This window comes from Bactrocera tryoni, chromosome 4 (genome assembly GCF_016617805.1).
Source record: "Bactrocera tryoni isolate S06 chromosome 4, CSIRO_BtryS06_freeze2, whole genome shotgun sequence".
Taxonomy (NCBI): domain Eukaryota; kingdom Metazoa; phylum Arthropoda; class Insecta; order Diptera; family Tephritidae; genus Bactrocera; species Bactrocera tryoni.
The window spans coordinates 23041468-23059437 of NC_052502.1; the positions used below are offsets into that span (position 1 = coordinate 23041468).

General features: G+C 33.7%; 1 protein-coding gene across 2 annotated transcripts in view; it reads right to left on the minus strand.

Annotated features, from left to right (window-relative positions):
* LOC120774126 (high mobility group protein DSP1) overlaps positions 1 to 17970 on the minus strand; it is a 56036-nt gene that overhangs the window by 23529 nt on the left and 14537 nt on the right. For both annotated transcript variants that reach the window (XM_040103497.1, XM_040103498.1), the window contains exon 2: positions 16213 to 16776. In XM_040103497.1, the coding sequence (XP_039959431.1) occupies positions 16213 to 16776 (564 nt within the window). The remainder of the gene's footprint in view (positions 1 to 16212; positions 16777 to 17970) is intronic.

Consider the following 17970-nt stretch of genomic DNA (forward strand, 5'->3'; position numbering starts at 1 on the left):
TTCGGTTTAGCTCATCACAGGAAGAGCAACGGAAGGGATTAAGTGCTCTAAGTGGCAAAATTAGAGGGTGGCTCAGTAACGTAAATAACACAACATTGCAATAACCTGCTTAATGAAAAAATATACTATATTTCTTTTTATGATTGAAAAGTTTTGACGGCAACACATACGGTAGCACTAGGTCATGGTGTACGAAAGCTTCCGTGCATTAAATATTGAAATAATATTAGCATTCATCCCTTATATTATTTGCCCTTAATAAGGCAAAGGTTGCAGTTCATTTTTGCAAGGAATATGTGTTTTATATACATACATACATACATATGTATGTATGTAGGTATACAAATTTATAAGATGTGCGTTCAAAAATGTATATATTTTTAGTATTGGACAATATATACTTCTTATTCTAAATGTACTATTTTTTGCAGGTGTGCATACCATCTGATTCAATTTGATCCGGACTAACAAACGCAATCCCCAAAAATCTTAGATTGGTTGAGTCGTTGACTGAGTAATTTCGTTTAATGACAACAGCTTATCTTATTGAATTTTTCGCAGGCAACTTCAAACTTAACCGCTTTACCGTTATATACTACACTTTTTAATTTAAATTTCGCCCATTTGTCGATTTTTTTTGTGTGGAATCAAATTTCTGGTGTCGAATCGTACAGAATATTGGAAAAGGCCTTCGTTGTGTGTCGCAAGTGTTTTTGGTTGGTAAATGTTATTCAAAGAAGGTCGAGAACGCTTTGACGATGAACCAATTCCAGGACGACCGTCAACATCATCGTCCATAAAATAAAGGAATTGGTGCTTGAGGATCAACGATTAACAGTCAGAGTTCTTCTGGCATCGTTGAAAAGTTCAGTGAAAACCATTTTCTGAGATAATTTCATCAGGGAATAAAAAAAGTGAAAGAACGATTGGTTCCGAAATCACTCAATTTTTTCGAAAATAGCGTCGCGTTAACGCATGTTAAACAATGCTTTCCGACTACCAGAATGTCATGAAACTTATTTATTACTGGCGATGCATCGTGAATCTATGCGTCCGACTCGGAAACAAACAATCACTCGGCCGAATATCATGGCAAAGGTGAGCTGAAGCCGAAAATACCACCTCAAAGCAGGTCAAAAATCAAGGTTTTGTTGAAAGTTTTCTTTCATTATAGAGTTGTGGTACAATCCGAATTATTTCCTGTCAACAAGGAATACTATTTGTGTGTTAAGCGGCGTTCACGCAAAGCTATTTTTAAAAAAGAGACCGGAATTATTGGCCGACAACTCTAGGTTTTTGCCCCACGATAATGCACCGTCGCATACTGCATTGATTCTTCGCGATTTTCCCGCCAAATTTTCAACAAATATCGTACTGCAACAACCGTAATTGCCTGATTTAGCTCCGTGTGACTTCTGGCTATTCAACAAACTCAAACGACCGCTCCGGTGAAACCGTTTCGAGGATTGAAAAAAATATTGGCACAAGTGAATTGAAGAATAAATTAAGAATTTTAAAGTTATTAACAAAGTTTTTTGATCACGGTAGTATTTGAAGAGCTGATATAGTAAAACTTGTTTGTAAAAAAAAATAATAATTTTTGGAAAATATTTTTGTTTGGTGCGCTATTAAAAACGAAAGAAAATGCAGTTCAAGTAAGGCGGAATTTATGTGATGTTTACAGAAAATAAATTGTTTCTACGCGAAACAATTTTTCGTAAAACACGGGTTTTTTAGTCAGAAAATTCTTGCATTGTGACTGTATTTTCCTTTTAATATCCTTCCAATCAAAGCATACTCTTTAAAATAAAAAAAAAATAATCGTTATTAACTAGGGAGTTTAAAAACGTTCATCTAGATAAAAAAAAGCGCTATGAAACGTACCTACTTGTAAAGTTAACAGTAAAAAAATCACTTGGCTATTTAAAATTACCAGTTGCATATATGTATGTATATCTGCTTGAAATACTTTCCCTTCTTCCAATTACGTTTACATTTTTTTTAAATTTTTTGCTAGTAATACCAGTTCTTTTCTACATTCCACCATAAATCCATTTTCTGTCATTATCGCGAAGAACAAAAGAAATCGTAACCTACAATCAAAGATTTTAGCCCCATAAACCAAAAGCGATGAACGAACGAACGAACGATTTATGACATTTATATCAAATTTATATCAGTACTTTAATTATAAAACCATTATTTTCACATACATATACACAAGCACAGTCTGCAAGCTATACGGGGAGTATATGCATGTGCCAAGAAACTTGCAACATTTTCTCAGCCATCCGTGTCTAAAGAAACGGCAGCAGCGGCAATCAGCCCACCAATCAAACCAGTCTTAAGGCAGCTGCACAAAAGTTTTATTTCATGCACGAACTTCGTCTTCAGACACGGCCGCCGTTGCCGCTGCCACTCGATGCGTGTTGTAAAAAAACAACAATTGGCTTAAGAGAAAAAAAAAGAAATAAAAATCATGGTTATTTATTTCTACCACAATTCCGCTGCGAGCAACGAGTTGTTAGTATTTCTTCAACCGAGATTTCTTATTAAGACAAGCTGCGAGCCAGTCAGACCAGTTCTTAGTTCTTCTTGGCTGGTTATTGCCTCTGACAACGTTGTTGTTTGTGTAATTCTTACACTTGGTTAGCTTTTTACATTTTTTGTTACTTCTGTTTTGAAAATTATTTTCCTTACGTCCGCTTTGGCATTTGCTTCGCTTCGCTTTTAAATTGTATTATGACGATGACGACGGGCGATGGCCAAATCGTGTTACAACCAAGCAAGCATTCTTCTTGTTTGTTTGTCGTGAGGAGTGCGGATACGTGTGTATATTTTTACATCAATTTTCCTTCTTCGAAAATTCTTCGAAACACCACTTTAACCAGAATTCGTGACGATTTACTTGTTCTGCTAGTTTCGCTGCACAAACTACACCGCCCTAACCCCTCCCTATCATATAATACCACCATAGAAGCATCATCATTCAGCGCGTTCTCCTCTTTTATTACGTTTTCTCTCAATTTTATCAGAACAGACGGCTTATATTGGCCAATTCTCGGAGTTCCAAACAAGTAAAACCTTTGACTGTTGCCACTGCTTGCCGTCTGACTAGCCTGTCACCATTCTTCCCCACCTCTGCGCAATCGCATACCCCTTGGCGTGTCGTAACTTTCCATCACCTGGTTCGTTCGCTAGTTACATGTTGTTTGGCGGCTTTTTAAGGTTATGTGTGAATACCCGTTTTTATAGTGGCATATGTATATGTACATATGTTGTAATGTTTGTTGTTGTTTTACTTTTAAAACGCTTATTTTGGTTTGTAAAGAGTTTCCTTTTCTTTTCTTATCTCTTCATGCAACAGTCCCTCCTTCATGAGTGCTACAAAAGACTCTTGGTCGTTTATTTACTTCAGGTAGCTACAAAAAAACCTTAGCTTGTCCAGGAAATGTCAATTCATCAACATTTCATTTGTACGTTCGTTACTTTGTTCTTTCTTTGTTTCCTTCACCTTTCTCAATTCAGCAGTTTTCTCACGTCTCTTAATAAGGCAGCCGGCAAAGTCTGTCCACTAGCATGGTTAATCGTGTTAGTTTCGTCCTTTACGCAAATTAAATTTAATTACAGGGTAAACTGTAAAACTCATTTCACTTCCCGAAGGTTTAAAGGTTCTTTAAGCTGCTTGTTTACTTATCAAACTAGTTTTTATTGTAATTTGCCTGAATTGCAATGTCAGTGGAAAATAATTAGGGGAAAATAGAGGAAATGTAAACAACAAATGATGATAAGGTAATAAAACGTATTAAGAGATCATACATATTTCAGAGTATTCTTAAAGGACAGAAAATGAGATTATGTGGAACAAATTTAGAACTTATGAAAAATATGTACACTGTGTCAGACGACGGAATATTTAAGGTCATTAAACAATCTTGGTTCTAAATCTATTGTTCTGCAGGAAACGGTGTACAAAATATATGTAAAATTCTTAATTTTACAGTTAAACTATAAATTCACTATTTTTCTGTCATAAGCGACCTTCGAATTTGAAACAATATTCGAATATGAAGTAATGACATCGAATCATTGACTAAATTTAATTTGATAAAAAGAAATTGAAACATTAAATGAGTATTCGGAATTATACAATACTAGAGGATTCGTCCACGCTTCACTGTGGCTGATACATAAGTACATAGATAATACTACTACCACCATCCATATGATTTCTATTATTTGAATTATAACTATTAGTTAATGAGATATAACATTTGTGTGAAGCAACTTGCGTTAGTTTACAAAAAATGGATCATAAAGCATTTCGTGTTAGTAAAGCATTGCTTTTTGGGAGAAATCCACCGTTGAAAAGATATTTACTAAGATGGAAACAGGCGAAATGAGCACCGAGGACAATGATGCTCTAAAGAGGCGAAAGCTCTGTGCAAAGTAGGTGCCTCGCAAGTTCATAATCCAATAAAAACAACGAATAACTGTTTTTGAGAAGTGTTTAGTGTTCTTTAATCACAATAAACCCGAATTTTTGTGTCGGTGTGTGACAATAGAAACATAGCTCCATCATTTCCCACTGCGTGGAAAGACGAAAAAAGTCGGCTGCAAAGGTTATGACATTAGTCTTTGGGATGCACATGGTATAATACATACTCAACGACTGATTACTGAGTCAGTTATAATCTATTTCACTGCGTATTTGGTTGCAGTTCTTTTCTACTATTCCAAATACCTAGCAATTGTATTAATTTTGAGGAAGAATCTGTTTAAAATTGTACGCATATATTTAAATGATTCATACAAACATGAATTTTAAACAAATGCTTATGATTTGATTTATAATTTTTGTATTTATGAGTTGTATTAAATGTTAACGTAAAAATATAAAAAGTATCCTATGTAATTACCCTGGTTCTAAGATACCTCCCCATCAATTTTCAGCCAAATCCGTTCAGCCGTTATTGAGTTATAAATGGTGTAACTAACACAACTTTCTTTTATATATATATATAGATTGGATGGATATCCATTAATTAGCTCCTCCTATAATTATGAAATGTTGATCTTGACAGAGAAACACTTGCCTTTGGAATGGAAGCATTAAAGCTACAAAAACGGAGCCAAAATATGAGTAGGTGTTGGCAACAGAGAGATAGTAGACGATCTCAACATCTCTTAGGGATGAACTCACAAGAATTTTGTTTAATACTTTGGGCATGAAGCGTGTTACTGCGATATTCGTATCAAAAGACCTGAATTTTCTGAAAAAACGACGTCGAGCAGAGTTCGTAAAAGTGCCAGCTACGTTGAGGACCTTACATTTATTAAACGCAACAGTACTGGTGATAAGACCTGGGTTTATGAACATAATGAAAATGTTGGAACAATCTGTCGAAGAATGGCTTTCAAAAAATTTACCCGAAAGAAAAAAAAATCGCTGAAAGCACTGAAAGCAAGGTTAGGTTAATAAGGTTAAGTTTACAGCATAGTAAATATTTAAATAACCTCAGAGCCAATGATTAATTAAACTGAAAAACTTATTATTTCCGAGTTGAAGCAAAAAATCTATACTTAATTGCTCTGAAATATTAATATTTTCATTTATAATACAAAAATTTCTATCCAAATTTATTTGTATCCATAAAAACTTGAATAGTGCTGTTGCTGGCGCCACTGGCATGGCTGTCTTATGCAGGCAACGCATCATTCTCATATACAATAAAAATGAACGCGCGCAAATGTACCTACAAACATATATGTACATATAAAATTGTGGCAGCTGCAAAGTAAGTGTTTAGTTTTTCACATTAGATCGATGTCAAGTACGACAAAAAGGCAGCATTTAGCGACGGGCGGCCGGCCGACAAAACAACATTCACCTGCAACCTTTGATGCAATAACACACACGGGCACGCACACATACACAAAAAAAAATTAATCAAAGGAAATTCTGCCTTTTTGCTTCGAATCAGCTTGTAACGCTCAACAATTGGTTAGCAGGTGGAACTGCCATGATCGCAATCACATAATTCTTCGGCGCATTTGCTGTTGTTGGTCTCTTCTTTTCGCATTTTTCCCCCATTAGTAGTCATCAATTGATAAGCAACACACTTCTAAAAGGAAGAAAAAGAGGTGAAAGAACCACCACGTGAAGATAAGAACAGGTGGAAACTACAAAAACACTTTAGAATCTTACAAAAAGCATTAACAACTTAACAGTAACAAACAAGCACTGCAGCGCTGACACTAAGTCTTACACAGTGATTGCAAGAACATAGATGTATACACAAAAACATGCATATGTATGTATGTATCTGTGTTTACGTATTTACATACACACATGCAAGCGCGCATATTAGTTTTGCCACTGAACAGTTTTTATTACCACTTCAGTTTACAGCTCAGTCAATGCTTTGCAAGTTAATGGCTACACTTTTTTTGTCGTACTCTCTAATCATGGTGGTTGTTGTTGCTGTTGTTATGCAGCAAGTTAGTTAACTTGGTCTCTAAGTCAGTTGGACAAATCGCCAGCAAATGGTTAACCGTTTGCCTCACCAACAAACAAAAACACCAACCAGACAGCCACAACCACAACAGGCAGCCGGGCACAACCAGCTATGTAACTGGCCAAGCATTGATGGCTCATGCGAACGCAAAGCGGCAACTCGCTCAACATATGGGTGCGCACGCGCATTACTTGGAAGACACTTTAACCGCCGCAACTGTTGGCTGGTAATTTTGTTGTTAATGTTGTTTTTTTTTATATGCTATTGCAACGCAATGTTATGTTGCTTCTATTTTTTGTTGCTATTGAGGCAACAAAAAGTGAATGTGATTTTTTAACGCCTTTTAGTTTCAGTTTCGATTTCTATGCTTAGTTTCGCTTTTATTTTCCTCAGTCACACTTTCGGCCGTCAGGCCAGTCAGCCAGCCAGCCAAGTTGGTTAGAGTCATTCACTTCATAAGCTAATATTCAGTTGTTTGTAATGTTTGTATTGCTTTGCTTGCACTTATACAACTAACCGGACACTAGCACTCAATGAGCTATCGGCGAAACAAGTTGTCTTACAACAACAAATAATACAGAGAACAGTTAACTGGATTGGAGGCTAGAGTTTGGGTGGCCACCTTGGGAAATTATGGCATATTTACAACAACATAAATGAATGTTTTTGTTTGGCGCTATACGCTTCGACATATTTAAAAGAATTATGTTTATGCATTGTTATTTTTATACCCTGAGCAAAGTATACTAAATTTGACACGAAGCTTATAACACCCAGAAGGAGACATACATACATACAGTGTCGGACAAAACTCATTGGACTAACTCGAGTCTCACACATGTTCCGTCATAACTTTTTACATAGATGCATTAGAAGAATAATTTTTTTTTGCAAAAGATAGACCACATATTCTATATTAAGAAACAATGCAATAATAATTTTTAACTTTTATGTAAGATTTATAAATTATAACAGAAGGGAAAAAAGTAAAAAATTCGTGCGACATAACTCATTGGACTTTAGCTAAATATGAAAATAAATTAGTTTTAAATTAATATTTTACTGAGTAGCCATTATTTTTTTTTGATTGCAACACATCTTTTAGGCATAAATGAAATTTAATTACTAATATGTGAATCATTTATTCCATTCTCGGCTCGTTTTAAGACATCAAGTAGCTTGTTTTTATAATCGTGGACCTGTTCCTCTTTAATTTGCCTGTTGACAATTTCCCATAAGTTTTTAATCGGATTCATGTCACGAAACTGGTCGGACCATCTTATAAAATAAACTTATTATTCCAAAAATCAATCCTTCACAACTTTGAGGATGTGCCTGGGGTCATTGACATGTTGAAACTGCCAATCAGGCAGCATTTTTTGGATAGCGTGAGGAAACATTTGGGTTGGCAGTATATTTTTATATTGGAACCCATCCATGTTCCCTTCTATTCTGTAAATTGGTCCTACACCCTGACCAGAAAAGCATTCCCACACCATTATATTACCCTACCATGCTTTACTGCACCCTGCAAATATCGACACTCTAAACGCTTCATGTTGGTCTTCGTATACCTGTCATTCCATCTAAGTTCTGCAAATTAAATTTGGACTCATCTGAAAACAATATCGGCTTCCATTGCTCTTTAGACCAATTTATATGCAGTTTCGCAAATTCCAAAGGTGCTAACCGATTTTTTTGGAAATATAAGATTTTTTTACTGCACGGAAGCTAAAAAGACCAACATCAACGGCGCGCCGTTGTATTGTACGCGTACTCTCTCTTAGTTGTGAGCTATCTACAACATTGTTTGTTGATATCTGGGGATATTTTATAAACTCGCGCACTATTCGCAAGTCATACTTTACCGAATTGACTCTGGGACGTCCTCCAATATTAAGTTTTTTAACGGTTCCTTCAGCTTTGTTCTTGCGTAAAATAGCAACAACAGTTGTTTTCCCCAGAGAATAATTTTTTTAAAGCTTCTTTTCCACACATTTTTTGTGAATTTGCTTACAATTAATAATTTAAGTTCAGTTGAATGTGTTTTGTCTACTATTTTTATCAAAAATAATTTTTTAGTAGCATTATTCGGGACAACTTTAAATATTTCACAACACACTCGTTATCATTAAAATAAACAACTCGAATAAGTGTGATCTACGATTTATAATAATTATAATTATTGTAAGTACCTGCAAAATTCTTTTCCCGCCACATAACGGTAAATTAATTCAATGGAAGTGGTTATTTCGATATCCAAAGTGTTAGTCCAATGAGTTATGTCGCACGAATTTTCTACTTTTTTCCCTTCTGTTATAATTTATAAATTTTACATAAAAGTTAAAAAATATTATTGCATTGTTTCTTAATATAGAATATGTGATCTATCTATTGCAAAAAAAATTATTCTTCTAATGCATCTATGTAAAAAGTTATGACGGAACATGTGTGAGACTCGAGTTAGTCCAATGAGTTTTGTCCGACACTGTATGTATATATAAAATCAGCGTGGCAAGCTGAGTCGAGTGAATCATGTCCGTTCGTTTATGACAAACTAGTCCCCCAGTTTTCGAGATATCGATCTAAAAGTTTTGCACAAGTTCTTTTCTCACACTCCCTATTTTCTCTATCTCAAGAAGAAGCTCTAGGAGCTATGTCGGAATTGTCGCAACCCCCGATATCGAAAAACATATAGCTATCATACATACTGACCAATCAAACTTAAGTCCTTGTATGGAAAAATGTTTTATTTGTCAAAATATCTTGACGAAATTTGCCATGAATTATTATCCAGGCAACTGTACAATATACGGACAAATTGTTGAGATCGGACTTATTGCATTTATGTAGCTGCTACCCAACTGAACGGTAAAAATCAATTGTGAAGGGTATTATAGCAGTGAAGTTAACGTTTTTTCTCGTCTTAATTAGCTAATTTTCGACACCATTTGGTAGCGGGCTATCTTTGAACTTTATTTCGTACTATAAATAGTAACTCGAAATTTAATTTAAATCACATGGTAATCAGTGCAATGTGACCTATCTCATGACCTCTAATTTTCGTTGCATGCGTGTGTGAGAATGTTAAAAAAATAACAACAAAAACAATTGTATATCTTGTTTTCAAATACTGCGCATGGTTTCTCGATCAAAAAAAATTAAGCAGTTAACCTTTAAAAAATGTAAAAAAAAAATAACAATTATTGCAAAAGAGAAAGGAAATATGTAATATTGTGCAAATGTATGTATATGAGCAATATCGAAACGTTGTTTGAATCCGTTAACTCACCTAAGTAGAGGAGCAACAACAAAACAACGATTAATTAATGCAAACAGGTCTAGGTAATTAAATACTCTTGGAGTAAATAAGAACTAATTAGTGGAATTTCAATTAAACAAGTACATAAAAATAATATACATATATATTTTTTGTTATTAATTGAATGTATTGGAAAATGTTAGATTTTCTCATATAATATAAATTTACATGGTGTTTGGTTTTTCCACCTAGAGTATGGAATAAATATCCAAAACGTCAATGATGGTGGGCGAATGCACGAATTTGGGTTATCAAATATATTAGTGTTTTTTAATTCAATGCTGCAGATAAAAAATTTATTGTCTCAAGCTATGTATGTATATCTATGTATGTAAGAAAAAATAAAAAAAAACTTTATAATTGTAAAAAAGGGTAAGCCATGTAGAAAAAAATTTAAATAAAAAAAATAATGTGTGGAATGTAAAGTAAGAATTCAAATTCGTTAACTGATTAAAAAACCATTAAAAATTCAACACGCGTATTTTTAAAGAAATATAAAATTACAACAAAAACACACACCCAACATGTAAGCAAACGAAATTTTGAACAAAAAATGTTGACAAAACAATTAAAAAAAAAAGTATTTAAAAAATCGTCACGCATAAATGTCGATAATAAAAAGCAATATAAATTCCTAAAATGATTTCTATTTTATTTAACTTTTTTCTCTGACTTTTTTCTGCTTTTGGTAATTGCTAGCGCGCGAACTTCGAATGTATTTACAGATGTACATGTGTAATAGCATTTCCTTTCAATAATACTTCAACTTGACGTGATTTTTTCTATTGTTGTTGTAAATGGTACTTTAGCCGAATATTTGGTTAGCCGGTTGTAGCGCAGTTGCTGGGTGGTTTGGCTTGGTTGGGTTGCCGCCACTAATGGTCAACGAACTTCTTTCGAACGCTTGGTTTGGCGCAAAAACAACAAATATTATCAGCGGCTGAAACCCAAAATAAAGAGCACCCACTTGAGCGCCATCATAACCAACAAGAAAAAAATATTTGTGTAGATTTGCTACTACGGTATTTTCTTTTTTAATCTATAAAAATAATGTTAAAAAATAATAAAGGTGTTGGTGTTGTTGTTGAACAGAGTTTCGAATAAGGCGGCAAGGCAAGCAATAGCGAGGAGGATAAGGTTGATGGCTTGCTTTCCGCTCGACTGGGCTCGGCGCGCAGCCCATTCGTCAGCCGGATAGCACTCCAAGCGGCCAAATACCGACAGAGCGAGGCGAATAAGCCAACAAGCAGCTGCTTTGCTCGTTGGAAACAAACGTGGCTTAATTTAAGCGTTTCATGCGGCACTGCCTTTTATTGCAGTATTGCCAATTTTTTTTTGTCTTCACACACTATACTTTTTGGTATCATTATTCTTATTTCTTATGTACGTTTTTTTTTTGCTAATGGGTTTTTGTAGTCAAGCGTTTCGGAAATCTACAACGTGAAGCAACAAATGAGCTACCACACATCTGCGGAAAATATTGTGTAAATGTGGGTGTCAATACAAGGATACATACTACATATGTGTAAGTTTGCCTGACTTACTTTTTGACATTTATATACATACATATGTATGTAACGATTACGGAGTCAGCTTAATAAACGTACAAATGTTTTCGAAGTCAACCTTTTTGGTAAAATTTATGTACTCGCATATCTTATAAAAAGTCATTTTTTAACTGCGTAGCCATTGGTACAGCTAAAATACCCTATAAATATTTTATGCCGTTAAACACAATTTGATGCTAACATGTAGGTCAGGTTCAAGTTTTCTAGCTTTTCAAACCAATGATCTACCATTCTCTGTCAAGGACATGCGGTTTGTGAAGTTTTTTTATATTTATCAGGAATATTTTCTGCCACTATAATAAGCGACAATATATGTACATACATACATATGTATGCTATGTTTTTACAAAAACTAACGAAAATCTGTTAAGATTTGAATATTTATCTAAGTGAAAATAAAATATGTATGTGAAAATGAAAATTTTTATACAAAATTTAAAAATGTGGACAAAAAAGTTGTTTTTTTAACCACAAACTGTTGATTCATTAATAACTTTCACTTTGTCATATCTGAATTTCACCAGAAATGTAGAAATTTTATCTGCTCAAAATTTTTTTCTTTTGTCATTATTTGCCCTTTTTATTGTCATTTAGCATTCTGGCCCCTTGTTATTAGCAATTCGTAAATGTGTCATACACATATTAATATGGATATACGTTTGCGATTAATGCCTGTTTTGCAAAAGGCCCAACCAAACCAGTAATTCAGTAATACATACGAACTGCATACATATAAAACATTAGTGCGGATGAATTTCATGAATAAACATATAATTTTAAATAAACTAAGGCCAAAATTATGTCTAACACAATTGTTACAAAATTGAGTCTTTTATATAATTTATAAAAAATTGAAAATTGAATAAATAAAATTTTTTCCCTCTTGGATTGGTATAAGCTTATGTTAAATTTTATCTCCATGTTAATTAGTGTATGTTTGGCAGCTGATTTTAACTATTAAAAAATTAAAAGGTTTTAATTAAATTTTCAGTTGCGAATGTAATCACGTCAACGAAATTGTTCAAAATGTTGCGGAAGTACTCTTTAGCAGAAACAATCTTTGAAGATCGTGAAGTCATCAAGTCGTCCATCCACCTCTGTTAATAACGATTATATCAAAACAGTTTTGACAAGGTGATATATACAATAAACGAACTATCTTTTTTAAAAATTAAGTGCAGCAAGTATGGTCGAATGTCTCTAAACTGCAAATTTGTCTTCTACATTCGGCAAAATTCAACCCATCCTAATGTTCATACGTATACGTGTACAAATTTACACGTGCATGACAATCAATGAGGGGAGCTGTCGGTATATCTGGTATTTAATTAGCACAGCGAAACTGGCACGCTATTAAATACGAACGAAAATAATAACAACAATGCAAATCTTATTCGAAAGTGTATGACGTTGTGTCTCTTGAAGGAACACGTAAGTAAATATTTGTAGAGAGCACTGAATAAAAAGTGTAAACAATATGTACCAATCTTGAAAATGAAATGATGATTCCTTAAATAAGAATCTAAGGTTGAGTAAAAGACATATAATTTTTCTTTTCAACAACTAACGAAGGTTTCCATCAACATTTTCAATGGATTTAAACTAATAACAGATAATGTAAAATTCTTATAATTCATATATTTATGTGTAACATAACCACACTAACGAACTCGATTGCTCACTAAGCACGTGGTTATCAACAAAAAAATGTACTGCATGGCAAAGCTGCTAACGTTCAACTTTAAATTCCCTATCAATTAAATTGTTTTTTTCTGAGAGTTTGCATGGGCACTTCCATTGTAGGCATAAGACTAATAAGAGAACGAAATATGTGTTGACAGAGCTGTCAAACTCGAATAATCCCACAACAAATTTGCTAATAAATAATACTAATTGATACTCGATTCTCTGGTGTAGAGCAAAAAACATTAAAAACATGCTGATAACGCCGAAAAGTACGATAACAATGAGCAGAGATTTGAGGCATTGCGAAATTAGAAGCATACGCAAGTAGACATAAAATTAGCGATGAAATAAGTGGGGACGTGGAGTATAATTGAATAAAGTAAAAGGTATAAGTAAATAATGAATTTAAAAATCAATTACAGTAAGAGGCAATATTCACTCGTGAATTTCAAAAAATCGATTGCATATACATATGTATGTACATATGTATGTACATACACCGAATAGCTGAGAATATTCTCAGAAAATTTGTAGTTGGTGCGCCAAGTGTTTTGGGAGCTACGAACGAATCGGCTTCCAAAATTTTAACTGCTATTTTTAACTCGTGAATTTCAAAAAATACATACATACATATGTATGTATGAATATCAAATAGTTGAAAATATTCTCCGAAAATTTGTAGTTGATGCGGCAAATATTTTTACTGCGATTTTTTCAAAACGCTGTTTTCAGAGTCGGTGAGAAAATTTTCTCCGACTATACCGAAAAACTTGAAATTTTCAAACGACGTCCTAAGATATAATTTTCGGGTAATCATCGAAAAGCAAGTTTTTAATAATTAAATTAAATTATTTAAATAATTAAATTTGAGTAAAAGCCAATGTACAAACATATCTTTTTGGAAAGCTGTAATTTTGTCAAAAATCAAAATTTTTAACAAAGAATTAAAAAAAAAAATTCTTTTGGGATTGGAAATATCTTTTAAGAGAAAAATCTTCTCACCGCCAAATACATTTTTCCAAAATTTAAATAAATCGCCGCTTAATACTAAATACAACACTAAATTTTAAAAATGCAAATTTTTTCATTTACTTATTGAATAAAATGCTTCCTCAAAAAAATCGTAAAAAGCCGCCTATTTCTGACTTGCAATGTGATAGTATACTATAAATTATAATAAATTGAAAATTATGCCAAACATTTATTTCATAGGTAATAAAATAATTTTAAAATGACCACAGCCTCTAACTAGCAACACAGATAACCTAATATTTCAAAGAACTTATACTTAAATATTAATGGAAAATTCAAATAGTAAACAACGTTAAAGGAAGAAAAAATTATACATCCTTCAGTACATTCTCATAGAATGTATGTATGTACTACATATAATCTATCCGCAAAATGGCACGGAAAAATTCGGTCAAGGGTTCTTTGTTTTCATGTTTGTTTGTCGGCAGCTTTGAGAAGCATGCAACAGCTTTCATTCCTTGTCTACTTTAGAAAAATTATTTTCTGTACATACTTTTATTATTGCGTCTATCAAATGTCTGGCGCATAGGCCCGTACTTACATACATGGAAACAAAGCTCTGTTAAAACTTGGGTGTAGCAAAGAGAGTTGCATGACTAAATATCATATTTAATACAACACAACACCAAAGGAATGTGAAGAAGTGAAAATAAAATGCAAAAAATTATATACATATGTACATAGATGAAAATAGAAAAAAGGTTAAAATCTCTAAGAAGATTTCATGACATAAAGGTAGTGTAAAATAAGATGGATCAACTTAATGTAAATTTTTTTCTTTTATATTTACATTCTTGATGCTAAAATATATTTATTCTCAAATTATACAATATTCTTTTTACACATCCGTATGTATGTAGATATGAACGTATTTTCGGTAAGGAAGTACATACATATGTATGTATGTACAAAGACAATTTTATATGCGCGTATTAGAAATCCGCACATGTCATAAAGCAACAGCTGCTATTTTATTTGCTATAGATATTATTTTTGTTGTTTGCACACAAATTTGCATATTTTTATATATACTCTTGTATGAATGGGGTGACAAACAGAGAAGTAAATGCGCGCGAAAAAAATATACCTATAAAATAAAAAAGTTGTACTGTATGAATTACAGCAGAACAAAATGTGAACTACGAAGCCAAAAAAGAAAAGTATATAAAATATGCAAACCAGGTCGTTCATTGCCTTTTTCGCAGATAGTAACTAGGAAAGTTATGCGTATATACATATATCTATGTATATGTACCGTATGTTATGTATTTGTATTTGTAACATTTATGTAAATTTGACTGTTTTAATTTTAATTAGGCATCTGGTTTTAAAATGAGAATTTAACGGCGTAAACATTTCCTCTGGTGGCAATAACCTTCTTGGTATTTGGATATGCTAGCATCAGTTGATATCGAGGAATTAAATAACATTTAATATTTACATATATGTACATATATAAAATTAATACTTATGTAGCTTTCGCATAATACTCGACAATGACGTGAAGTTTTATTGATGCAATTTGATCCAAATCTTTTAAGTAGACATATCATATGTATGCTTATTTAGTTGGGTGGAGTTCTAATGAATTATGTATGTATGTATGTGAAAATTTGTACGTATTTATGAATCTACTTATAAAGCCTACCATCCAATCAATTTTGACTCGGACTGGTCCCAATAAACTGCACGCGAAACCGAATCGTTAAATTTTTTCCTAGATTGGTGCGAACTTTTTTTGTTCATGTGAACCCTACATTCATCATTACTAGTGACGGGTAGTGTTTTTATGAATATGACATCGAAACTGTCCAACAATTTACCGAATTGTGCTAAAAATTTTTACTTAAATCGAAAAATTCAAAATTTCTTGTAGGTATTGGAGGCCATTCCATCCGGGACTTGTAACAAGTGTATGGAAAAGTGGTTTAAAGAGTGGATTATAAAGATTTGTAAAAACATATCTATGTACAAACGATTGTTTTTCGGTTATGTCAGTCCGGATAAAATTTGATCGGATGGTATATATTCATATGTACATATGTATATAGATATGATAAAAAAATATGTAATCAATTTGACTTACCGCTGTAGCATTCTGTTGTTGCTGCTGTAGCTGTTGTTGCTGTTGCTGCTGCTGCTGTTGTTGTTGCTGTTGCTGCTGTTGAGCCTGTTGTTGCTGTTGCTGAGCCGCTTGCTGTTGCTGCTGCTGTTGTTGTTGCTGTTGCTGCTGTTGCTGTGCCTGTTGCTGCTGTTGTTGTTGCTGTTGCTGTAACTGTGCGGCGGTGTTGGCATCTATCTGTCCAGAATTCGCAGCCGAATACCACCATTGTGAACCGGGTACCGCTGCCGCTGCAGCTGCTTGTGCCATATTAAGACGATAATCGTAGCCGGTTGAACCGGCCGCATTTGAGGTAGCGACCACCTGTGCCATGGTCGTGGCTGGATTTGGGAAGCTACTGGCCATTTTATAGGTAAATAACTGTTGGGTGCCTACACCAGAAGTGGTGTTGGCATTATTTTGATGTGCTTGCTGTTGATTTTGTTGCACGACCACTTGATGGGCCTGCTGTTGCTGTAATTGTTGTTGTTGTACTGCCTGCTGCTGTTGCTGCGCAGCCAACTGCTGCTGATAGTGTTGAAGAGTTTGCTGATCAATGGTTTGTTGTTGTTGTTGCTGTTGTTGCTGTGTCGCGGCCGCCGCGAGCGCTCCGGGCCACCAAAGGGCGGCCTCGGCTGCGGTCGCTTGGCGGTTGCCCCACGCACCGTGCTCTGACATTTTGGTGGACGTTTATTTGTATAAAACTATCTTTTACCGTATATTAAATTTTACCAATTAATGTATATATACATATATAAATACACCTTTGTAACAAAGTAACGTTACTTTATTTAAATAACCAAAATAAGAGATTAATTTACAAAATCGCGACGATATTTCACGGAAGACAACGATGTTATTATCACTAGATTGAATTTAAACCGGCTATATTGGATAATATGTGAATGCTTAATTAAAATTTGTTACACGTTTTTAATTTTTTTTAAACAAGGGCTTTTAAAAGAAAGCAATATAATTATTTACAACTTTTATACACACTAAATTAAATATTTCTTTATATATATTTTATTGCACCAAATTGAAGGCATATAAACGGTTTGCGGAAGGATTAATTTTGTTTTAATTTGGCTTTGTCTTTGATTATAAACGAACTCTACAATTAACCTGCACACACGCACTTTTCAAACAGCACTATGAAGAAACAGCTGAGTACACTAACAAATCAGGTGTTCTGTTGGAACTTGTAAACCTGGACAAAGGAAAATATTCACAAAATTTTATCGTAATATTCGGAAGCGTCTTTATCGAACAAGTTAGCACGTTTTGTACTCCGCGAAATACACAGATGGTTCGTATTTTGATATTTTTCAATGTCCTCAGCAAATTTGCACACAGCATTTGCGTCAATTTAATATTTCCTTTTTGGTAAACACGATGTCACAAATTAAAAATTTGATATTTATCAATATCCTTAGCAAATTTGCTCACAGCATTTACGTCAATTTAATATATCCTTTTTGATAAAACAACGATGTCACAAATTAAAAAGAAAATAATAATCTCAACTATGAGCTATATGTATGTATGTATATCTTTTAACTCGAATGGGAGGCACAGGCACACAGGGTTTTCAGCTTCAACTTTTTTTTCTCTTGTTCTATAACAGAATTTCCGTTTTCTAACGATCTATTCTATGAAGAAACTAATTCATTCAATTTCTTTTATGTATTGTATGTATGCCTGTACTAAGGCTAGATTCCTGTGTCACTACATTCACTGATT